Source organism: Artemia sp. Qi Xiang Cuo, chromosome 3 (genome assembly GCF_049724085.1).
Source record: "Artemia sp. Qi Xiang Cuo chromosome 3, ASM4972408v1, whole genome shotgun sequence".
NCBI classification, from domain to species: domain Eukaryota; kingdom Metazoa; phylum Arthropoda; class Branchiopoda; order Anostraca; family Artemiidae; genus Artemia; species Artemia sp. Qi Xiang Cuo.
Genome location: NC_142796.1, coordinates 72,885,997 through 72,911,170, shown reverse-complemented (window position 1 = coordinate 72,911,170; position 25,174 = coordinate 72,885,997). Strand labels below are relative to the sequence as shown.

The window sequence follows — 25,174 nt, the reverse complement described above, 5'->3', positions numbered from 1 at the left end:
ATATAGTTTCCATCGAAATGATAAAGTTGGTTTCTTTCCCCGTACTTGGTCAAATATTATAATTATTTTTTTGATGCGTGAAAGGGAAGAGGGAGGGTCGTTAAATTTAGGCCTCAGCTCTTAGAATAGAAGTAGTTTTTACTCTGGCTGGAGTTAAATTTTAGTAGGATGTACTCTCTAGTCTAGGAACAAACAAAAATCAGAGGGAATTTTAAGGAAAATTGAGAGGTATTGGGAAGAAACCAAAGCTTTACAGGCTCAAAAATTTCTGCTGAACGAAATTTCTAAAGAATATTGCGGTGGTAGCGATTATTTTACTTGTAAGCAGGTTTGAATAGTGAACCAATCGTCTTTTTATTTGGAAATTTTGGGTTTTGTGCGCTATGTAACATAAAACCAGTCCACACTTAATGCACACATTTATGGGTGGGGGAAATAACACACTAATTCCGAGAACCTCAGAAGATTATCTATTTTGGCGCCCCTGGAATAAGAGAAAGAAGAAGAAGACACGCTTGGGTATCAAGCACTTTTTAGTAACTTCCAAGAATTTGTTTCATAATTAATTTTAGTGTTGAAATAAAAATAAGTAGCTTCTACAATTAACGAATCAGCTTTGTATTCGAATGATTTTTTTTTTACTTGACAGTTAATTAACGAATTAGCTTTGTATTCGAATGATTTATTTTTTACTTGACAGTTAAATCGAAATTTTTTTGCTTTCCACTTGCATAGGTGACTGGATAGGGAAGTATTCAAGAGGGGGATCTTAAACATCAGTATGAGGATTTTTGATCACGGAGATTTCAGGTGTAGAACTTTCATGGTTTTAAGCCTTTACACTCAAGAAATGACATTAAAACTGGATTTTGGTGCCATACGGCATTTTATGATGGCGTTGTCCTGAGGAAATTATGAAAAAGCGTATAAATGTGAATATCAGATTTCAAACGACATTAAACAGCTCTATCCAATATTCTAGCGCTCTATCAGTACTGTAGGAATAAAAGAAAAAAAAAGGATGACACGCTCCGCATGGGCGCTCCGAGCATGGGTGCTCCGAAAAGCGGAGGAAGATTTTCTAGATGTTTTTCAGAGAAATTGTCTACGGATTGTTCTGGGTACCCGGCTGACTGACCGTATTTCAAACAGTAGTCTGTACGAAAAGTGTGGTTCAATCCTGGTTTCTAGGGCTTTAATGAGAGAAAGGTTGAGATGGCTAGGGCCCGTTCTGCAGATGAAGGATGACATATTACTGAAGATTGTCCTTTTCAGCCAACCGTCTAGGGCTAGACAGAAAACAGGTCGTCTTCGTTTGGGGTGGGAGGATGTCATAAAGAAAGATTTAAAAGTAACAGGAATTTTCTCGGCCGGTGTAAAGCGGGAGGCTTTGAACAAATTGAGATCGTAGCTGCACTGGCCTCAGGCTGCTTGGTGCTGCGGTGAGTTGTTAGCAATAGTGATAATAGCGCTAACTTAGATAATAGTTATCATCCTTGAATCAGCATTAACGGCCAGTTTTTCATATGAAATAACGTTTTTTTTAATGTTTCTTAAAGAATTTTGCTACTATGGGCTTTCTATGTACAGCTATTGCTGCAACCATGACCTTCAAGTGTATTTGGGCCCAGGGCATTAAAAGTTATGAATAAGGTTGAATGAGGGTTGAGTTGCTCAAGGGTTAAGTTTTACCAGGTTCAGTTGCACGAGGGCTCAATTAAAGTTGAGTTGCACGAGGGTTCAGTTGGGCGAAGATTCAGTTAAAAGGGGTTAAGCTTGGCCAGGATTCGGTTAACAGGGGTTCAGTTGCAAGAAGGTTGAGTTGAATGACTGTTTATTTGCAAAGAGGTTCAGTCGCACGAGGGTTCAGTTGCATAGGGCGTCAGTTATACGGAGGTTCAGTTGCACCTGGGGTCAGATGCACGAGGGTTTTGTAGCAAGAGGTTCAGTTACACGAGGGTTCAGTTGCAGTGGAACCTATAAAAAGTGTTTTATTGAGACAATATTTTTCATTAATATAAAAAAAAGCCAAGAGGACGACCTAAAATTACATTCCAAATGAATGGCCTTTTAAGCTTTCTTCAGATGAATACACGTAAAATTTTGAATAAGAAAACTTAAAAATCAAGAGGGCGTCATTAGAATTTAGAAATGAATAGATGGGGCTTGGTCCAAAAATAGTTGGGAGCCACTGGTTTAATTCCTTGAGGATATTTTTCTAACTTAAGATTTTCACAAATTAAAGTTCTAATATTCTCAGTGGCGGGAGTGGGCTAGTAACTCTGCAAGAACTAGCAGAAAAAGTAAGTAGAAGGTAAACAGCAGAAGGTAACTAGAAGGTAACTTCCTAAAGAAAGAAGGTAAATAGCCACAAAGAAAAGAGAATTTTTAGGATATCTTCATTGTGAGGATCAATTGATTCTTATGTTTCTGATATCCACAAGTTTTCTTGTCATCAAACAGTTCGTGGTATAGAACTGTAAGGAGTTTTGATGCTGATTCGAAATAAATAAAATTCATTAAGTTTAAATCTGCTCATCAAAAGCTATGGGCCTGGGAAAATTTACCCGATTTTCGAAAATTGGGGTAAATATCCCCAAAAGTCAAGTGAGCTCAATGAAATCCTCGAATTCAACATATCAGAGAACCCTACTGTAAAGCTTTCAGGCTCCTATCTGCAAAAATGTGGAATTTTGTATTTGTTTTTACCGAAAGAAAGATCGCGGATGCGTGTTTATTTTTTTCATTTTGTTTTTTCCTAGGGGTGGTCCTATCAAACCAATAGTGCTAGAAGATCGGGATAAGTCTCATTAAAATGAAAGTCGAAAGTTCTCGTGCCCTTTTTAAGAGACTATCGGAGAGGATTGGAGAGAAACTAGCACCACTCCCACGTCCCTTTTTTGTCCAAAGACTTCAGATCAAAGTTTTGAGACTGCCATTTAGTTCAACATTGTTGGAAGGTCCAATAACTATGTTTTTGGGGATGACACGACCCCAATAGTCCCTGGGCAGGGGACTGTAAGTTATACAATTTGTCCACTGCTCACATATAGTATTTGCTATTGGGAAATATACGGATTTTCGGTGGGATTCTTTGCAGGCGGAGGGAGATTTTCCACAGATAGAATTTTTTGCGCGGAGAGAACTTCCCAGAAGAATTTTCCAGGGGAAAATTTTTACATTTTTTACACGGAGGGAAAAGGGAAGGATTTCCCGGCATGATTTGAAAAAGGTCAGAAAACAAGTTATTAAAGCTGAAAGTAAGGACCAACAAAAAAAAATTTACAAAGAACAGAAGTTATTCCTTATATAAGGGGGCTGCTCCTCCCTCTACCCTTGCTCTTTACACCAAGCGTTGCCTTTTTGTTACGTTCTTGAAGAAATACTACTTAAACTCAAGTTGGATATGGATGAGAAGTATTCTTGATTTTTTTTTTATATTTTCACATAAAGAGCAAGGGATGAGGAAGGGAAACCCCCTTCACATACGGAATGATTTATGTTCGTTTTAATTTTTCCTGTTTGCTTTCAGCTAAAAATGTTATTTTTCCTTTGTTATTTGACTTATGTTACTCGGAATTAAAACAAACACAAAACAACCAATTAGTATTGAATTTTAAATCTACATGACAACCGCCATTCAGCAAAAACAAAAACAATGTATTTTTTGATTGTCTATGATCTATTTTTAAGACATACACTAGAGATCTCCTTCATAAATCTTAGAGCTCTTGAATCGTTAGAAACAAGAAGTTTCCACAGCTACCCTCTTAAGATAGACAAAAGATTACTGCGTCATGTTACCGACACTCAGCAAATTGGAGTGGGCTGCTACGTGGTAGGTAGCCCACCTGGCAGCCATCTACGTGAGCCAGAAATTAGTGACCCCTTTAATTAATGGATAATATTTTTTTTAAATTAGACGTAGATCTCAAATTTTTCACCAGAGGGTATTGATTTTAAAGATATTGAATAAAGATATAAGACGTATAAAGATGTCAAAGATATAACTGTAAATACTTCTTTATGTCATTGGTAAAAGGCCTTAGAATCCAGAAAAATTGCTTATTTGGACTATCACTTGTTGTTAGTAACGTGTAATAGTTTTTTCTGGGTAATTTTATAATTAGAGGAGACTGGTTTTAGAGTGCTCACAAGAAAGTATATATTCTTCTTTCTTATTTATATACCGAAGCAAGGGCGTATCAAGGATTTTTGCTCAGAGAAGGGTTAGGTTTTTTTTTGGGGGGGGGGACTTTTAAAAATACATCAATAATTTGTTTGTATGCATTTTTTTACGTATTTACGAGTCGGACAAAAATTTAAATTTGGCGAGGGGGAGGGCTCAAACTCTGCCCCCCTCCCCTCTTTGGATACAGCCTTACCCCAAATTTTAAAGACAGCTGACAATATCTCGTCAAACACTGTAAAAAAAAATTCCAACAAAAGTTTTGCTCGAATTCAAACAAGTCAAAAAAAATCTAATTTTTCTGTTGGAATTGTGACGTACTAATTGAATTCAAAAAAGTAAAAAAAAATCGTATTGTTTCTTCTGAAATTGGGACTTTCTTATTGAATTCAACCAAATTATTGAAATTATTAAGATTTATGCACTTTTCAGTAGAAAAAGTGTAATTTTCGACACAAATAGGTTATATTAATCAAAATGGTTTGAACTTCAACATTAGATTGAAATTTCTTGAATATCATACTGAATTTGACTATGGTGCCATTTAAAGTTAATTTATGTAAGAATGTTCTTATGAGCATGCCTAAATTCATGTAAAAACATTTGTAGCTTAAAATTAATACTTTGGAGCAATGGAAGAATATCATAGGAATTTTTTTAATCCCTTATGGCTTATGAAATAGTTACAGTGTATTAACAAAAGAGAAACAATCTTTTTTGGCCTTTTCTAAATAAACACAAGACCGGACATATTAGATATTTGTATCATACTTTACGGGATTATTTCTGTGGTATGATTACTTGGGTTTCGCTGGAAACTGATGATTCCATTAAGCTTCATGATGAGTGGAAAAGTTTGCCCCTGAGCAGGAGAAGGACCTGTTTGGGCTTATACCTGAAACTGATTATTGAAAACCATTCCTGGCAGCTGTTAGAACATCCAACTAGTTTATTGTTTGATACGATTGTAAGCCATATAAATTGAACAACGATAGTGATGGAAATGCAATTAAAGAACAGGAAATCCAACAAACAAGATGGAAAGTCAATATGGATCTTAAAACCCAACATGTTGTGTTTGAAAATTTAATTCGCGTATGGGAATCCAACATTTTGTTTCTCAACAGATTGAATGTTCAATAATGATAATCGAATTCCAAAATGGTCTCTAATATTCAGGATAAGCTATTGAAGTTTCAATTTTGCTGTTGATAAACATTACAAACAACTTTGTTGAATCAATTTTTTACAGTGTTAACCCAAAAAATTTTCCATGAAGTTTTTTTCCAACACAGCATGTTGGATTTTATGATCCTTATTGGATTTCCATCTTGTTTGTTAAATTTCCTGTTTTTTAATTGGATTTCCATTCCTATCGTTGTTCAATTTATTAGGACTACAATCTTGTCAAACAATAAACTAGTTAGATGTTCTAACAGCTGCCAGGAATGGTCATCAATGATTAATTTCAGATATAAGCCCGAACAGGTCCTTCTCCTGCTCAGAGGCAGACTTTTCCACTCATCATAATGTTTAGTGGAATCGTCGGTTTCCAGCGAAACCCAAGTAATCATGCTACAGAAATAATATCGTAAAGTATGATATTAACATTTTGTAAGTCCGAACTTGTGTCTATGTAGAAAAACGGCCAAAAAAGATTGTTACTCTTTTATTAACACACTGTGACTATTCCATAAGCCATTAGTGATTAAGATATTCATATAATATTCTCCCATTAATCCAAAATATTAATTATAAGGTAAAAATGTTTGTATATAAATGTATGCATGTTCATAAGAATATTTGTACATAAATTCACTTTAAATGGCACCATAGTCAAATTCAATATGATATTCTAGAAATTTAAATCTACTGTTGAAGTCTAAACCATTTTGATTAATATAACCTATTTGCCTCCAAAATTACATTTTTCTACTAAAAAGGGCATAAATCTTAATAATTTCATAAATCTTAATAACAGGTCCTTCTCCTGCTCAGAGGCAGACTTTTCCACTCATCATGTTTAGTTGAATCTTTGGTTTTCAGCGAAAGCCAAGTAATCATACTACAGAAATAATATCGTAAAGTATGATATTAACATTTTGCAAGTCCGAACTTATGTTTATTTAGAAAAGGCCAAAAAAGATTGTTTCTCTTTTTTTAATGCACTGTGACTATTCCATAAGCCATTAGTTATTAAGAAATTCATATAATATTCTCCCATTAATCCAAAATATTAATTATAAGGTAAAAATGTTTGAACATAAATTTATGCATGTTCATAAGATTATTTCTACATAAATTCACTTTAAATGGCACCATAGTCAAATTCAATATGATATTCTAGAAATTTCAATCTAATGTTGAAGTCTAAACCATTTTGATTAATATAACCTATTTGCCTCCAAAATTAAATTTTTCTACTGAAACGGGCATAAATCTTAATAATTTCAATAATTTGTTGGAATTCAATAAGCAAGTCACAATTTCGACAAAAAAATTGGATTTTTTTGTGACTTGTTTGAATTCGAGCAAAACATTTTGTTGGAAATCCAATTTTTTTTACAGTGAAGGATAAGCACACTTATAATTTCGCGCTTAGGGGATAGAGCAAAACACTCTTTCGGTGGTCTTCAAAAAAGAGTAGATTACCTCACGGCAAGTCTCTGAGATAGTCAATATCAGCCATAGATATAGTAAAAAAATAGAAGTCAAACTCGTCCTAGTGTTTACCATTTATTCCATTCTAAAAAATAGACAAGACAGGAAAAAAATAGACAAGAATAGTGATTAAGATGGGAAGAGCTCTAGTAAATTGAAACTTTTGATGATAAAGTGAAATTTAAGAGGCCTATGTTCTCACATTAGACATCTAAAGAATAAGAGTGAGTGGTGAATGCCAGTTTGATCAATTACTTAAAATTAAGAGTCGAACATTGTGAAATTAAGAAGCTTAGTTCAACTTTTCAAAAACTGTTAAATCACTATGTTGCTCTGTTTTATGGTTCGGCTAATATCTACACTAAAATATCCAGATCCATTTTATTCAATTTCATCCATATAATTTAATTACAAGACTTACCTTTGTTTTGGAAAACTGTCGCTAGGTTTTGGTTCTGTTCCAGACTCTTCAGCGACTAGATTATTTTCCTTCTCGTTTTTCCTTAAATCTTCTTGGTCTAATGGTTTATCACTAAGAGATTCAGCTGAAGTCATTAGACCACATGAGACACTTCCCTGAAAAAAAGAAAAAAACTTAGAAATACTGAATTTAATAATTACTTGTATCTATGGTAAAGGGATCCAAACAATATAGGTCATAAATGGGACAATTAGTTTAGATATATATCACTAACTAAAAATAAAAACCAAATGCCTGTAGAAACTATGAAGAAACTAGAAAACCCAATATCACTAACTAAAAATAAAAACAAAATGCCTGTAGAAACTATGAAGAAACTGGAAACTCAATAGGAAAGACCTAGTATTCAAATCTTTACTAGAAACAAAAACCAAAAAAAATATTTTTTTTCAACTGAAAGTGAGGAGGAACATTATAACTTAAAACGAAAAGAAATTATTACGTATATGAGAGGGTTGCCCTTTTCTCAATACCTTGCTTTTTATGCCAAAGTTTGACTTTTGTTTCAATTATTTAAGAATAACTCCTGAAACATAAGGGTCGTTTAATTAGAACAGCAAACTTTTTTAAAAGTTCTAAGAAAAAACTTTAGCGTAATAAAAAAGGCAATGAGAAGGGGGCAGCCCCTCTCATAAACGTAATAATTCCTTTTTGTTTTAAGCTTTATTGTTGCTCCTTACTTTCAGTTGAAAAAAAACTTGTTTTTTATTTAATTTCTGATCGTTTTTTTTTATATAATACCGGGAAATCTATCTCCCGCTCCATGGAAAATTTCCTTCCCCCACGAAAAATTCCTCCATGAAAGAATCCTTCCAGGGAAAATCCCTCCCTGCCATAACCCCCCCCCCCTCTCCCGCCCAAAAAAATATCTGTATACTTCACAATACCCAATACTATATGTAAACAATAAGCAAAGTTCATAGCTTTCAGCCCTTCCCCCGGGGGCTGTGGGGGGTTCAAGTCAGGGTTACTTGGGAGAAAAAGGGATGTGGGAGGGGCTAGCTGTCCGCAAATATTTTTGGTCACTTAAAAAGGGCACTAGAACTTTTTATTTCCAATGAAATCAGCCCTGTCTCGATCTTCTAGGATCGCTGGCTCGATAGGATCACCTCTGGGGAAAAAAACAACAAAAAAACAAAATAAAAATAAATACGCATCCGTGATTTTCTGGCAAAAATACAAAATTCCAGATTTTTGTATATAGGAGCTTGAAACCTCTAAAGTAGGGTTCTCTGATATGCTGAATCTGATGTTGTGACTTTCACTAAGATCACTTGATATTTTCGGAGTGTTTCCTCCCTTTTCGAAAATTGGGCAAATTCTTTCAGAATCGATGGGTAAAATTAAAATTAACTTTTGATGGGTAAAATTAAACTTGATGAATTTTATATATTTAGAATAAACATCAAAATTTGATTCTTTTTCTGTATCCATTATTATCATGATTCTGTAGCTTAGAGTTTGGATTACTATTGAGCCGCGTTGCTTCTTACTCACAGTTCGTTACTCAGTTCTTACTCACAGTGTTTGATTCCAGCATTATGGAAAAGATTTGTAAAACTAAAGTCGGCTCATTGGTACCTGGGTTTGGTTATTTTTATCTAGAATCGCGGTAGCAGTTTGGTAACTCCACTTCAAGAAATTTTAAATGTCTTTAATCGCGATTGGATTACAAAATTCGTTGCTTAAGAACATCAATGAGACAATGTAGATAACATGATACTTTCAGAAAACGGGTCGATGAAAATATCGATAACATGATACTAGACGAGGTGCTTTTCACTATCTTAAACATCGTTAGACATTTTAAGCATTTAACATCATATAGTGCTAGAAAGCACTCGGAAATTTAGGACTTCTTCTTATGCAGTCCATCAGGTCAATGTGGAGGAGTTATATTGCTACATTGAAGATGGCTTTGAACCTCATATAAATTGAACGGAATAGAAATAGTTTCATCGCAGGTTCAAGATCTTAGAAACGACCTATCTGTTATTTCGTTGCAAATTGATGCAACAGTAGAGAAGTTCTTGGAGGCGGCGTCACAATTGAAGAAGAATTACCTAAGTTTGCAAGCTGAAATGTCGGCTACTAATGTAAGATTGTAAAGACTAGAAAATGAGTCAAAAAAGTGTAATTTGGTACTCTATAATTTCGATCCTATAAACAGAGGTTCTTCGTTAGGAGAAAATGTGATGAAAGCATTGAACTTACATGTGACAAATTTAGGGCTCAAAATGACGGATATTAAAGACATTTTTCGGTTAAACACCAAACAAGGCACGCAACCAAGCGGCTACATTCACGATATTATATTGCGGTCAAGTGATCATCTGAAACGGGGAGGGGGGGTTTGGTGTTAGTCCTGATTATAAAGAGCGTAAACAGTCTATCCGTAACCGCCTAAAGCCGTTTCTTAAACGTGCAAGAGGAGAAAACAGAGAAGCAAGACTAAGAGGGACAAAGATATACATTGGTCAACAGTGTTTTACGTATAGCTTTGATAAGCAATCTGTAGTGGAGGTTACGAATGCCCCTAATATAGAGTCATCAGCGAGTACCATAATATGTTGTAAGGAAAATGTGGGACAAAAGTATCACCATGAACCTGGGTATGTAGCAGTGCGGCAAAAAATTTAATAACGAGTTTGGCTTCTGAAAGTAATCGGTTTCACCTGGAAGAACCTTGCAATTCAAGATTGCTTTCCGGATCTTCATCCTCAATTCAATCTTTCTTTAGTGTAATGGAGGAGCGTAACAGCCAAAAAATAATTAGCCCACATGACCATCTAAGACAAAAGAGTAAGTCGGTTAGTGCTGACAATCCTGAAATCAAGGAGCCTAAACAGCTATTCAAACAGTCACACCCCATTGGCTCAGATAGCAGATAGGATAAGCAGGGCCATGGTGAAATTTACGAGTGTTATTTAGCGCATTGGAATGTTCAGGGTTTTTCGTATCTTAAAGTAGAGTGTCTTTTTAAATGTCGGGATTTTTCAGTTGTATCATTAGAAGAAACGTGGCTGGAAAAAGAGGAGAGAATAGAAGGTTTTTCTTATTTTGGATCTCAAAGGAAGTGTTGGCAGAGTGGTAGAATTTATGGAGGAATTACATTATTGATAAAGAAAAGGTGGCAACCTGTATATCGGTTGAAAAGTTTTTCATGTAATCTAGCATGGGTGCGCGTATCCTTGAGTAGTAAATCGTTTATTGTTTGTTCAGTTTATTTACCGCCGGAAACAAGCACTTTTAGTGATGAAGATACCTGGGAGATATTAGAAAATGATAAGGATCGTTTTTCAGAACAGCTTCCGTCCGATTATTTTATTTTTCTAGGGGATTTTAACGGATATACAAGGGAGGACGAAGGAGCCCGTGAAGGGGAGGTATATCTCGAACTGGAACAAGTGAATAGAATTTTTATGATTGAGCCGTTGGTAATTAAATAAAAAAAAACAACTTTTTTCAACTGAAATTAAGGAGCAACATTAAAACTTAAAACGAACAGAAATTATAACGTATATAAAGGGGGTTGCCCCCTCCTCAACCCCTTGCTCTTTACGTTAAAGTTTTTTAGTACTTTTAAAAAAAAGCGTTTTGTTGTTCTAATTAAACGGCCCTTGTGTTTCAGGAGTTATTATTAAGGAACTGGGATAAAATTCAAACTTTAGCGTAAAGAGCGAGGTGTTGAGGAGGGGGCAAACTCCTTTATATACGTAATAAGTTCTGTTCATTTTAAGTTTTAATGTTGCTCCTTACTTTCAGTTGAAAAAACTTGTTTTTTTTTATTTCTGATTCGTTTTTTAAATAATGCCAGGGAATATGGCCCCACCTCCACGAATAAACCCCCTCCTCACGAAAATATCCTCTAGACAATTCAATCCCGGCTAAAATTTACCCCGGAAAATTACTCTTAACTACTCTGCGCGTAAAATCGAGACGGAAAGAGAAAGCAAGACATATAAAAATAATTTTGTATAAGAATTCTTGCAAATTCCCCCAGTGTATAATTTCCCCTGACAAGTTCACTCCTTGGAAACTTCCCTCCGTATCGAAAATTCCCCGTGGAAAAATCCCTACCAGAAAATTTGCCCCCCCCCCCCCGCCACTGAAAATGTATGCCTACATCCCAATAACAAATACTATGCACAAACAATGGGTAAATTTTATAACTAAAAGACCTTTCCCCTGGGGCTATGAGGGGTCATGTTATACCCATAGGCATAGTTATTGGGCCTTTCAACTATGATGAACAAAATGGCTATCTCAAAATTGTGATCGAACGATTTTGGGAAAAGAGGATGGGGAGGGGGCCTAGTTGTCCTCCAATTTTTTTGATCACTTAAAAAGTGCACTAAAACTTTTAATTTCCACTCGAATGAGCCCTCTCCATATATTCTAGGACCATTGGGTCGATACGATGACCCCTGGAAAAAAATAAATAAATAAACACATCCGTGATCTTTCTTCTGACAAAAAATACAAAATTCCACATTTTTGCATATAGGAGCTTGAAACTTCTACAGTAGGGATCTCTGATACGCTGAATCTGATAGTGTGATTTTTATTGTGATCACTTGACTTTTAGGGCTGTTTCCCCCTTTTTCTGAAAATCGGGACAATTTTCTCAAGTTCGTAACCTTTGATGGGTAAAATTAAACTTAATGAAATTTATATATTTGAAATCACCACAAAAAGCCGATTCTTTTGATATATATATTGGTATCAAAATTCCGAGTTTTCTAGAGTTTCGGTTACTATTGAGCCGGTAAATAAAAGTTCAAATAGGGATAAAATCCTTTTAATAGACAGTGATGATAGAAATTCACAAAAATACCAGATATTTCGGTCACATATACAGTGACCGTCATCAGTAGTAAAACTGGAAAGGCAGTCATGGCAGTCAGTCATGGAAAGGCAGTGTGGTCTCCGAAATTATCTATTGAGCCGGGTTACTCCTTACTTACAGTTCGTTACCATGAGCTGTTTGATGAGGAAGATGAGTTAGGATTTTAATCGGAGAAAAAATAATTGGGGTAAACATTTTTTGGATTTTTGTGCTAAACAGCATCTGGTTATTTTGAATGGGAGGACAGGGAAGGATAAAGGAGTGGGGGATTTTTACATGTTTTTCGGGTAGACATCCAAGCGTCATTGATTACACGGTTGTTAGACTGGGGCTTCTTTCTTGTTTTGTGGATTTCGAGGTGATGGCACTGGCTGGGTCGGATCACATGCCTATTAGGATTGAATTAAGAAGGGAAGAATGGGCTGAGAGCTGGAATAAAAAAAAAAACTATGGTTAAGGGAATGATGGGTAATGAGTTTGGATGTGGGGAAGGCTTAAGGTTTGATAATGACAATGAGGAGAAGCTGAAAAAGGTACTAGTTGACCATAGAGGGCTGGATTCATTTATTGAGAAGAGCGAGGAAATGGCAAGGGAAAGGGATATAGCAGGTTCTGTTGGATTTTTGACGGGAATTTTGTACAAGATAGGAAGTAAGGTGGCACGTAAGAAAAAATGGTAGGAGTACTGGTCTGATAAGTTTTTTTGACAAGGAATGTGAGGATAAGAAGTAGGAGGTTTTAGGAGCTTTCAGATTGCTTAAGGCTAGTAGTTCAGTTGATCTGGAAAAAAAGTTGCAGGTTTTTAGGGACAAGCGAAGGGGATATAAAAGGCTACTCAAGTGAAAGAAGAGATGTTTAGAAGAGTACGAGAACCGAAAAATACGGGAAAAGTTTAGTGCGAATGATGCAACGAAGTTCTGGAACTTAGTTAGAAAATCAACAAAAAATAGACGGTTGACTGATTAAGTCCCTCACGGCAATACCTGGCCAGATTACTTAGAACAAAAATACGAAGAGATATGCACCAAAGCAGACGAAGAGAGATCTGATGAGGAGATGGATAGTTTAGGAGAGACAGTCAATATGGAGTTGGATTCAGAGGACGCTAAACTACTGGTACCGGTTGGACAGGAATAAATATGGCATGCCCTGAAAAGCATGAGAGGGAATTCAGCACCGGGCATTCACAGAGTACCAAGTAAGCTGTTGAAATGGTCAAGAGTATAAATATTGCCAGCGCTTGCATCGATATTCTCTGCAATTCTAAGTACACCTCTGTGGCTGCAAAACTGGTATATATCGGTTATGATCCCATTATTTAAGAAAGGAGAAAGAAACCTACACAAGAACTACAGGGGCATAAGTCTAGGAAATTCTATTAGTAGGCTATTTTGTAGAATGCTGTCTAAAAGGATGGATAAATGGTTACATTGTAAAGGTAGATTAATTGAAAGTCAGGCAGGGTTTAGAGAAAATTATAGTACAATAGATCAAATTTTTTGCTTGCAGGTTTTAGTAAGTAAATATACGCAGTTTAAGAAAAATAGGCTGTATATGGCGTTTATGGACATTAGGGGAGCATTTGATGAAGTTTCAAGGAGTATGTTGAAATGGACATCAGTGAAATTAAGATTGCCAATTAGGTTAATAAAAGTTATAATGAAAATGAGGTGGTTAAGTAGTAGTGAAGGTAGGTATTTCTTATTCTAGGCCAGTTTTGAGTAAGGTAGGCCTTAAACAGGGATGTACTCTATCACTGCGTTTATTTTCTCTTTTTATTAATGATATTGAGGAGTATTTTAGAAATAGAAATGTCCCAATGTTAAATTTAAGGTCACTGGAGCTGTTTTGTTTATTATTTGCAGATGACATAGTATTGCTTGCAAAATTGGTTCCGGATTTGAACAAGATATTGGAGATTTTGGATAGTTATCTGAGGAGTAAAAAATTAGTTTTAAATATTGATAAAGCAGTTATACTAGTTTTAGAAAAGATGAAAGGGGAAAGAATAAGTTTTATTTTAAAAGGAAAGATATAAAAGAAGTTCAAGATTTTATTTATTTGGGATGTAAGTTTACAAGTTCAGGGAGGTAGAGTGAGCTGGTGAAACTGGCGAGTTGGAAGGGTCATAAGGCCTCATGGGCATTACTGAACAGCCCGCTTAGGCATCTAAGACCGGCAGATATTAAGCTACATAAGAGAATTTTTTAGACAAAAGTAGGTCCGATACTGAGTTATGGTGGGGACGTTTGGGGGTTTGAAAAAGGGGAGAAGAAAGAGAAAATATATTTAGGACATTTGATGGGACTTTTAGGGCTAAGTGGGAAATTTAATAGTTTGGTGTTAAAGGGTGATCTAGGATTGTTTCCATTGAGGGTAAGACGACAGGTTAGAATGATAGGATACTGGGAAAAGGCGATTAGTTTACTGAATAATAGGTTAATAAATGCAGCGTATCTGGAGGCGTTGCAAGATAGAAGGAAAAGTTCATGGGCTTCCCAGGTTAAATCAATTTTAAATAGTTGTTGGTTATCAGGAGTTTGAAACAAAGGAAAGGGGATAGGACTGGAAGTGGAAACGTAGAAAAATTAGTAAAGGGTATGCTAGCGGATCAGGAGATTCAAAATGGCAGTTCGAACTCGCAGCCTCGGCGTCCCTCGGCGTTTACCGGCAAAGAAAGGAGGTCTGGGGATATGATATTTATTTTAAATCGGTTTTAAATACTGAAGAAATTAAGTGGTATACATCAGGGGGGGGGGGTAATTTTGTAGCACTTGGAGAAAGGAGGAAATATTTAATGAGGATAAGGGTAATGGATGGTCCTTACTCATGCCCTATGTGTGGAGAAAATGGCAATGATATACTTCACTTCATGGCCCTTTGTCCTGAATTACCGGATTTAAGGAAGGGATTATTTTCTGGTAATGTGGGGACAAGTGAGGGGTTGGTTTGAATTATGGAATTTAAAGATTATGGGACAATAAGAAAGATTGCAAAATACATAAAACTGGTAATGACACATAGAGATATTTTTGTAAGGGGGGGGGCGGAGTGCTGAATTTTTGTTGAATGTTTGTAAGCTGTTTTTTTAATTTTTTTTGTATTTTTTGTAGCCATGGCCCTTGTGGCTTTAGAGTATTAAATATTTATTTATCTATCTATATCTACCATGTGTGGGGGATTTTTGTATAATTATGTATGTTAGTTTAATGGTATTGTGTGCTTTATTATGTTCTTGTTATGTTTTGTAACACTGCATTGTTATGGTTATGTACTATATTTGGTTATGAGTGTTACTATCATGTGCTATTATTTTGTGTGATTTTTACTTTTTTGCCATGGCCCAAAGCGGCTTTTATTGCAATAAATATCTATCTTTATATCTAAACTAAAGTTTTAGGCCTGAAATTAGTCTTTTTCTGTGGAAGGTCCTTTATCTCAACCCATAAAGGTTATATACTTCAACTTCCGTTCGTTTAGTGGACTGTATTTAGATATACACCTTCGGGTCTGGTAAGACTTAAGAACATTCTAGAAAGTCGATCATTTTGATCAAAAGCTTCCGTCAATCAATTGATTAAAGCATGATTGACCATCTAGGAACCTGTTTGACACTTGAGTCAAGCGTTGACGGTGATGGCTAAAAAATTTGAATGACTCAATAGGTTCCTAGATAGTCAATCATGCTTTAACTAATTGATTGACGGAAGCTTTTGATCAAAATGATTGACCGTCTAAGGTGTCCTTCACGTCTGTTCTTCGGTACCTGGGTTGGACATCTTAGATATAGTCAGGTTATCAGATTGCCAGTTTTGCTACCTGAGAGATTATGAATAGCCAAAACAAAGATGGCGATAGCTACTTCCTAGGGTACTAGTGGGTAATAATTTGTTAAAACCGCTATAGTGGAAATATAGTTAATTGAAAATTTAGATTAAATACGGGACCAATTTTCCGATGATGTATTACCTTGACACCCTCCCCCAAGCACTAAAAATGTAAAATGTTTGTAACCAAGCTCCATGTTTGCTAAAAAGTATCGATGGCCACTTTACTCATATTCCCAGAGAGTATCAGAATGAGCAAGCTGTTGTCTCAACTGTATATGCCTTTGGGTCTCAAAATTAGTAAACTTGCACCCCAAAGTTACATCCAAAGAAGCACAGACCCTAGTATCGAGGGCCCGATTTTAGTGACAACCATGTGAGTCCTGAAATCAGCAATACTCAGACCCCAAAGGTGTCACAGGTTTTACAAAAACAATAACCGAGACTCCAAGTAAAAAGCTCAAATACATTAGGAAAAATTGGTGCCAAGAGTAACAAAAATTAATCTTGTTTTTTTTTCATTCACTTTGTCAGTTTTCTTCCGTTTTATCATTTCTTAGATGGGATTGCACGACACGGTAGTTTCTCATTCGTTGTAGATTAGTTACAATTTCCATTTATCTGTATTTTTATCTTGATTTTCTTTGTGAAGACAATAATAGATTTCTCCACTAATTCTTCTTTTTTCTCTGCTAGTCTTACCTTCTTTTTGATAAAGTTATTCTGGTTCATAAAATCAGAGATCTTGACAAAAAAAAAATCGAAAACCCACCCCCGTAATCTTTTGTAGCTGCATAATTGTGTGTCCTTTCTTGACATTTTAATCGAACTATACGGCGACTCTAAGAAGATCTGAGGACTTCCGTTAGAGGTGACAATCTCCTTACTTTGGTGACTTTAGAGGAGAGGGCATTGGACTTCCTGAAAAACATCTTAAAGGGGAAATATGTCACTGAAGTTTTATGACATTTCGGAAGATTCGAACAGTGCAATGATTACTAAACAGAAATGATGTAAGCGTAAGTTGGGTACCGAGGAGCCGGGAGCATCCTAGATTTCTCCATCAGGGAAAAACTTTGGAGACTTTAGAGGAGAGGGCATTGGACTTCCTGAAAAACATCTTAAAGGGGAGACATGTCACTGAAGTTTTACGACATTTCGGAAGATTGGAACAGTGCAATGGCTACTAAACAGAAGTGGTGTAAGCGTAAGTTTGGTACCGAGGAGCCGGGAGCATCCTAGATTTCTCCATCAGGGAAAAACTGCCAGTTAGAAGATATCATCACTTTTAATGTTTCTGTTATTTTAGTAAAATTACAAAACAAACGAAACAGCGAAACTTATTCAAATTACGGTGAAAGGATCATCGAAGGGAAAGAAAAGACTGGTAGTAGGGCAAACATTGGAAATGATTTTGTAAGACGACAACTGAGAATAAGTAACAAAGCTCTTTTTCAGTTATTTGAGCTTCATGAGCGCAAAAAATCGTTTTGATCAATAACAAAATGCAAGCAAACAAAAAATAAATCGTTTTGTGACCCTTTTGAGACCCTAAGTTCCAGCTTCAACCCTGACTATCAGTATATAGCCATTTCATTTCGACTCAGATTCGTAGATTCTCGCTGACATGTCCTGGGGTTCTTGGCATAATTGTTTCTAGGGGGGCTACCTGGTCTGACCCCAACCCCAAGAAATTTTAGTTCAAATCGTAAAAAAGCAGAAAAATTACATGTAATACATGTCCACGGAAATATTTTTGGACCCCCCCTACCAAGCAAAAATCCTGGATATAAGTCTGATTCTCTATGACAATTCCTTCAATCGAAGCTTGAATTTGCGCAATCTGAAATAAAAAAAAAATTTTCTTTGTCAACATTTCGTTGAGGGTTAACTATTTTTTTTTTTTTGAAAATCCTGGCTCAAAGGTTGGCATTCTCAGCTCTACAAAATAAAATCTTGGGTCCACAAGATATCTGGGTGATTCGCTTATATATATATTTACATGATTTGGCTTTCAGGGTTCATGAATTAGTAACAACGGCTTGTTCGCATGAAGTAATGGTGCTCTTTAATTTCCAAAAAAGACCAGTCTATTATATAATGGTAGGACCCTTTAATTTTTTACAATTATTTTCCTATGCTCATATAACTTTCCAAATATATTTGTAGGGACCGGTGAGAACAAGCTGTGAAGTAGGGAGAATTTAGAGATGCCCTTATCCACTGTGTCAAATTGCATGTGCTGGAGGCGCATCGACAAGCAGGAGCGTTGAGCCAAAGCTATGAACTTTGCCCATTGTTTACGTATAATATTGGTTATGGGGATGTATAAAGACGTTTTTCAGGGAGAAGTACGTGGGAGAGTCTTTCCAAGAGGAATTTTCCATGGAGAGGGAGCCGAATTTCCAAACAGGATTTAAAAAACGACCAGAAATTAAATAAAAACTAATTTTTTAACTGAAAGTAAGGAGCAACATTAAAATTTAAAACGAGAAGAACTTATTACGTATATGGGGGGGGGGAGGGTCGTCCCCTCAATTCCTCACTCTTTACGATAAAGCTTTTTTAGAACTTTTAAATGAGTTTATTGTTCTAATTAAACGGCTTTTGTGATTCAGGAGTCATTCTAAAATAAATGGAACAAACAGTCAAACTTTGGCATATGGAGCAAGGCATTGAAGAGAGGGAGTAGAGTGCTAACATATACTTTGCTTAGACATATAGGAACTACCATGCTATTTGCTTAGACGTATAGGAATTCCCATACTATTTGCTTGATGCTCTACACCTTTTCAAAGAGAGTCAGAACTCCCTCACACAGTTTGACGTAGACATTTTTTTATTTTTTTTTTAAGTTGGCAAGGTATAATGTGGTCAAACATGTTTTGAGAGTATGATCATAATTATATAACTCAAGCAGACTGGTTTTTTTTTGTTATTGATAAGAATTTCATAAGAATGTACGTCGTGAGTTCACGTGCACATTTTTTTTAAAGCTGGCATGATATAATGTGGTCCAACATGTTTTTTGAGCATAGTCGAAATTATATAACTAAACCGGACTGTTTTTCGATCCAACATCCACTTTTTTAAGAACCAATCATAGACATTGGTGCTTGCTCAATATACGGTAACTCGAGTGGTGATTGGTTAAAAATAAAAGGACTGGTTTTTTATTCATCCTTAGAGATTTTGTAAAAAATGTTCATACATTATGATTTAATTTTCATTATGTTTTAACATATCCTAGAAAGTACATTGAATATTATTAACTTTGAAACAATGGATAGTTCAATTGTCAAAGTGAGTATAGCTTACTGAATTTCTTAATTTCTCTCCAAATAAAAATCATTTTACCAGTAAATTCCAATTTCAGGGGGACTTAGCCCCCCTCCCCCCTCCATCAATACAAACCATAAAATATGATGAGTATAATTGATATAAAACACAAAGTATACTTTTTTTCTATTATGTAAACAAAAACCACTCCTCTACTGCTCTGTCTACGAGCAAAATTCCTTAGTTTTAGTTATTTCGTTCAAAAAAAATGTCCCTTTTCTCAATTGTGTGTTTAAGATATTTCGTCTTTTTTCCGGTCTAACTAAAGACATCTGTGTCTTATCCTGTTAACAAGAGTGACAATTTCCAAACAACCTTTTACATGATCATTATCTGGAATTATTATTAAAACCACATGTTTAAGGGCAGTGCCAATGATTTCCTTGAGAAATAGATTCTTGTTGTGGTCAAATTAGGCGAGAGTAAAGCCTTTGAAATGCGATGCGTGAGTGATGTTAGAACAATGTCGTCAATTTAAAATAGGGTCTAGCGTTATGGTATACTAAAAAAAAATTATATTAAAATTGTTAATTAAAGAATAGTACACTAAACTCAGAATTGACTTTAGGGGGTAATTTATATCATGGGAAGATGTTTTTGAAATCCCCCTTCCCCCCAAACTTAATATTTTCCGAAATTTTACTTTAGAAGCCTTTTTAATTATTTCTAAAGCGCTAAGACATAGAGTGCTACAAATATCAGAATCGACTTTATAGGGCAAATTATATTATGAGAAGATGTTTTTGTATTCTCCCTTCCCTCCAAACTCTAATTTTCCAAAATTCTACATTAGAAGCCCTTATAATTATTTCTAAAGCGCTAAGACACAGAGTGCTACAACTATCAGAATCGACTTTATAGGGCAAATTATGTTATGGCAAGATGTTTTTGAAATCCCCCTTCCCCCCACACTCAAAATTTTAAAACATCTTACTTTATAAGCTTTTATAATTATTTATAAAGCGCTAAGACAGAGTTCTACAAATATCACAATCTACTTTATAGGACAAATTATTATATGAGAAGATGTCTTCGAAATCCCCCTTCCCCCCCAAACTCAAAATTTTCCAAAATTTGTCTTTAGAAGCCTTTTTAAATATTTCTAAAGTTATAATAGTTATAGCACTACAAACCTCAGAATAAACTTTAGAGGGCAATTTATATGTAAAAAAGGGAAATCGTTTTTCCATGCTAAATTTTTCTTCTTTTTTAAGGAAGAGGAAGATTACTACAATTACTCCCCCTCCAAAAAGAGACCAAGAGTGATAGCACATTGATGCAAGCTGCAAGACCATCCATCATTAGATATGCTAGCTCCAATACAAGTTCTCTGAACCAGACAGGATCCGCTCAAGCCAGTGTCAGCACTGCACAAACCTCTATGCAACCGGAAGTGGATAGATTCTCAAAATACATCAACCTCATCTATGCAAGATACGGACATCACCGCTCCATCCGACACACACGTGCAGTCTGAATTTGGAAATGTACGTATTTTTTACCTAATGTACTTTACGTTATTGCTATTACAAATAGTAAATTTTTAAAACGAGTAGATTTGTAGGAAAAATGAATCCGATCGCTATTTCTTATGGATGACTAGATTTGTAGGAAAAAAAAGAGTCAATTTTTTTTAATGAGTTATTAAGACAATCATTGATTTTTTTTTATTATTTTTTTATAATTATTGACAATTATTGAATTATTGAGATTTTTTTTACCATATTTTATTGCTATTAGTCAAATGTTGCGATGTGTGTGCGTGAACGTGTGTGCGCATACGTGTGTGTTTGTGTGTGTGTGTGTGAGTGTGTGCGCTTGTGTGTGTGCGTGTGTGTGTGTGCGTGTACGCGTGTGTGTGAACGTGTGTGCGCATACGCATGTGTGTGTGAGTGTGTGCGTGTGTGCGTATGTACATATATGTGTGTGTGTGTGTCTGCGTATGTATATATGTGAGTGTGCGTGTGTGTGTGTGTGTGTGAGTGAGCGTATGAGTGTGAGAGAGAGAGTGTGTGCGTGTGTATGTGTGTGGGTGTTAATGTGTATCTATATAGGTGTATGAGTGTGTGTGTGTGTGTGTGTGTGTGTGTGTGTGTGTGTGTGTGTGTGTGTGTGTGTGTGTGTGTGTGTGTGTGTGTGTGTGTGTGTGTGTGTGTGTGTGTGTGTGTGTGTGTGTGTGTGTGTGTGTGTGTGTGTGTGTGTGTGTGTGTGTGTGTGTGTGTGTGTGTGTGTGTGTGTGTGTGTGTGTGTGTGTGTGTGTGTGTGTGTGTGTGTGTGTGTGTGTGTGTGTGTGTGTGTGTGTGTGTGTGTGTGTGTGTGTGTGTGTGTGTGTGTGTGTGTGTGTGTGTGTGTGTGTGTGTGTGTGTGTGTGTGTGTGTGTGTGTGTGTGTGTGTGTGTGTGTGTGTGTGTGTGTGTGTGTGTGTGTGTGTGTGTGTGTGTGTGTGTGTGTGTGTGTGTGTGTGTGTGTGTGTGTGTGTGTGTGTGTGTGTGTGTGTGTGTGTGTGTGTGTGTGTGTGTGTGTGTGTGTGTGTGTGTGTGTGTGTGTGTGTGTGTGTGTGTGTGTGTGTGTGTGTGTGTGTGTGTGTGTGTGTGTGTGTGTGTGTGTGTGTGTGTGTGTGTGTGTGTGTGTGTGTGTGTGTGTGTGTGTGTGTGTGTGTGTGTGTGTGTGTGTGTGTGTGTGTGTGTGTGTGTGTGTGTGTGTGTGTGTGTGTGTGTGTGTGTGTGTGTGTGTGTGTGTGTGTGTGTGTGTGTGTGTGTGTGTGTGTGTGTGTGTGTGTGTGTGTGTGTGTGTGTGTGTGTGTGTGTGTGTGTGTGTGTGTGTGTGTGTGTGTGTGTGTGTGTGTGTGTGTGTGTGTGTGTGTGTGTGTGTGTGTGTGTGTGTGTGTGTGTGTGTGTGTGTGTGTGTGTGTGTGTGTGTGTGTGTGTGTGTGTGTGTGTGTGTGTGTGTGTGTGTGTGTGTGTGTGTGTGTGTGTGTGTGTGTGTGTGTGTGTGTGTGTGTGTGTGTGTGTGTGTGTGTGTGTGTGTGTGTGTGTGTGTGTGTGTGTGTGTGTGTGTGTGTGTGTGTGTGTGTGTGTGTGTGTGTGTGTGTGTGTGTGTGTGAGTGGGTGCACATGTGTATGTATGCGTATGTGTGTTATTAACAAAATTTGTAATTTATTATGCATTTGTTTTGTAAAAAATGCTATAAGCGAAAATTCGTAATTTATTATGCATCTGTTTGATAAATAAGAATCCAATTAAAAAAAAATTGTTTGATAAATCCAACTAAGAAATAAATAGTGTGCTATAATTGTGATAAAACTTTCCTAAGAAAAATTGTTTGATAAATTCAACTAAGAAATAAATAGTTTGCTACAATTATGATAAAACTTTCCTCAAAAAAAATTGTTTGATAAATCCAACTAAGAAAAAAATAGTGTGCTATAATTGTAATAATAGCTTCCTCAAAGAAAAAAAAACTCAATCCATTCAATTTTTAGTTTCAGGGAAAAACTACGAAAACAACTTACTTCCCAGACCCAGGACTTTAAAGTGTCATTGATAATTGTCCCCTCTCGCCGGATGATGAGGTTATTTAATGTATGTCAGTCTATATTCCCTTGGATTTTCAATTTACAACTGAAGAAATGGACAGCCTTATGCAAATTGTTGGACCTAATGTTCCCTGGGATATTTTTGACGATGATTTTATAGTTAACGAATTGTATCCTGTGCAAATAGGTGCAGGACATGAAAATAGTGTCACATCCCCGGAACTACGTGAATTTTATTTGTTAGAGTCTGCTCTGTGTCACTTACAAACACATAGGGTAGATTTTAACCCTCCCGAGGAAAACGTGGTTGACGGGGGCGTTATTTTAACAGACCCTGTAAATTTTCTCCATACCTAAATCGACAAAATTCGAGCACATATAGAGATTCAGATTCAGAATTTGGGGGGGGGGGGTCAAGGAGGGGATACAGATACGGTATATCAAAAATTTGATTGAATAACGGGGATATCTTCAGACATTTTTATTTTAATTTGTTAACTTGCAATCGGACTTTTTATCTTGGTACAAAGGAATTGGTAGACGACTGGTCCATTGAGGTTAATAAATGCAGTCTGAAAGTTGACTCATTTGTCGAAGGGGGGAGTGTATTCACCCGAGTAATAAATTAACATCGAGATGTGAATATTAGTAGATTTAAAAAAGACTTTATTTTAAGAGGAGGGTGGGGTAAAACAATAAATTGCCATCCAGATTTGTCGGCTACAGGAGGGGTTCAGGGCTTCAAATTTGAACTGGGGCTGTACTGCTTTAAATACATATTGTTAGCACGAGCCCATAAAACACTTAGTGAAGATTCAACAGTAAAAAATCTCGAAGGACTTGAACATAGCGTTGGAGAAAGTATCCCTAACATAAAGTTTGATTGTTTAGAGGGAAAATATCCGGTGTGTTTGAAACAAATAACCGTATTCGAAAAAGCAAATGAAAATCTTGGGTTGGGGGTGGTTGTTCTCCAGTATGACACAGAATTTGTAAAGGGGGGAAAGAAACCGAATAAACAAGGAGTTTTATATTCAGTGATGACACCGCCGGTAGATAATGTTAATAATTGGGTTTGGGATATTTACGAACCCTCCAAAGATATAAGTTCCTATGGTCATTTTTCCCCCGTTGCGGCACTACGTTGACTCCTATCCCAAGGTGGGAAGAAAGGGGAACGTCACTATTGCCCCATGTGCCTTTCCCCATTTAGATCTGAACAAACATTGACAGATCACATGAGATATTGTAAAATTCATGGCAATCAAAGAATTGAAATGCAGGCAGAAGGCAAAGATACTTTACAATTTAAAAACTTCCAAAATTCCCTGCTACAAGTTGATAAAGTATCTTTCGATTGTGAATCAAGACTAGTAGAGGTATCAGACCTATCGAGGCCAAGTATAATCAAAAAGCACAAATTAGTTGCGTGTTCCTATGCGCATGCTCGTCGCGATTCCAATAATACAATGCAGCTGGAAGAGTTTTTTTTGGATATGGATGAGGAGGGTAGCATGGAGAAGTTATTGGTATCTTTAATAAAAACAGCACATACCGCAAATTCACGATTGCGTCACATCAACTACCGAATGACATTATCAGATAAAGAACAACTGGCACTAGAAAAAGGGACAATTTCATGGGTTTGTAGGGATGTTCTTGCCCCAAAAGACGCGGTCCAGGATCCCAATCACCTTATTGACCCCAATTCAACGGGAAAAGTAACTTTCGGGGGTGGGCTCACAATTCATGTAATTTAAAAATTAAGCAGCAACTCTTTCTTCCGGTTTTTATACATAATTCTAACTACGATCTGAATTATGTGCTACCGGCAATGGCACATCTTCAAAGAAATGGAACAGTGGATGATGCATGGGTGATAGACAGCTTTTCCTACAAAATCATTCCAAAATCGTCGGAAAAGTTTCTTGTTTTGGAATTCATTTGGAAATTTGTTGAAGACGACGTTGAGTACACGTATAAAATTCGCTTTTTAGATTCCTACTGTTTTTTCCCTAAATCGTTGAGTGAATTAATTCAAGTGCAGAAAAACAATGATGGCTGCGACGCTTTTCCCCTTTTCAAGCAACAATTTCCAAATGATTTATATGATTTTTTGACGGTCAAGGGCATATATCCTTATGATTATTATTGTTCCATGTCGAGATATGCTGAGGAAGATATTCCTTTGATCGAATCGTTTCATGACAGTCTACACGATCGTAGGTGCACCTCTGATGAATACAGTTTTGCTAGAAAAGTGTGGGAAGAGAGAGGATTTAAAAATGGGTTT

General features: G+C 36.3%; 1 protein-coding gene across 1 annotated transcript in view; it reads right to left on the bottom strand.

The window, feature by feature from the left end:
* LOC148954504 (uncharacterized) overlaps positions 1-25,174 on the bottom strand; it is a 548,520-nt gene that overhangs the window by 486,039 nt on the left and 37,307 nt on the right. The window contains exon 2 of the mRNA XM_089086303.1: positions 7,272-7,426. Coding sequence (XP_088942429.1) covers positions 7,272-7,426 — 155 coding nt within the window. The remainder of the gene's footprint in view (positions 1-7,271; positions 7,427-25,174) is intronic.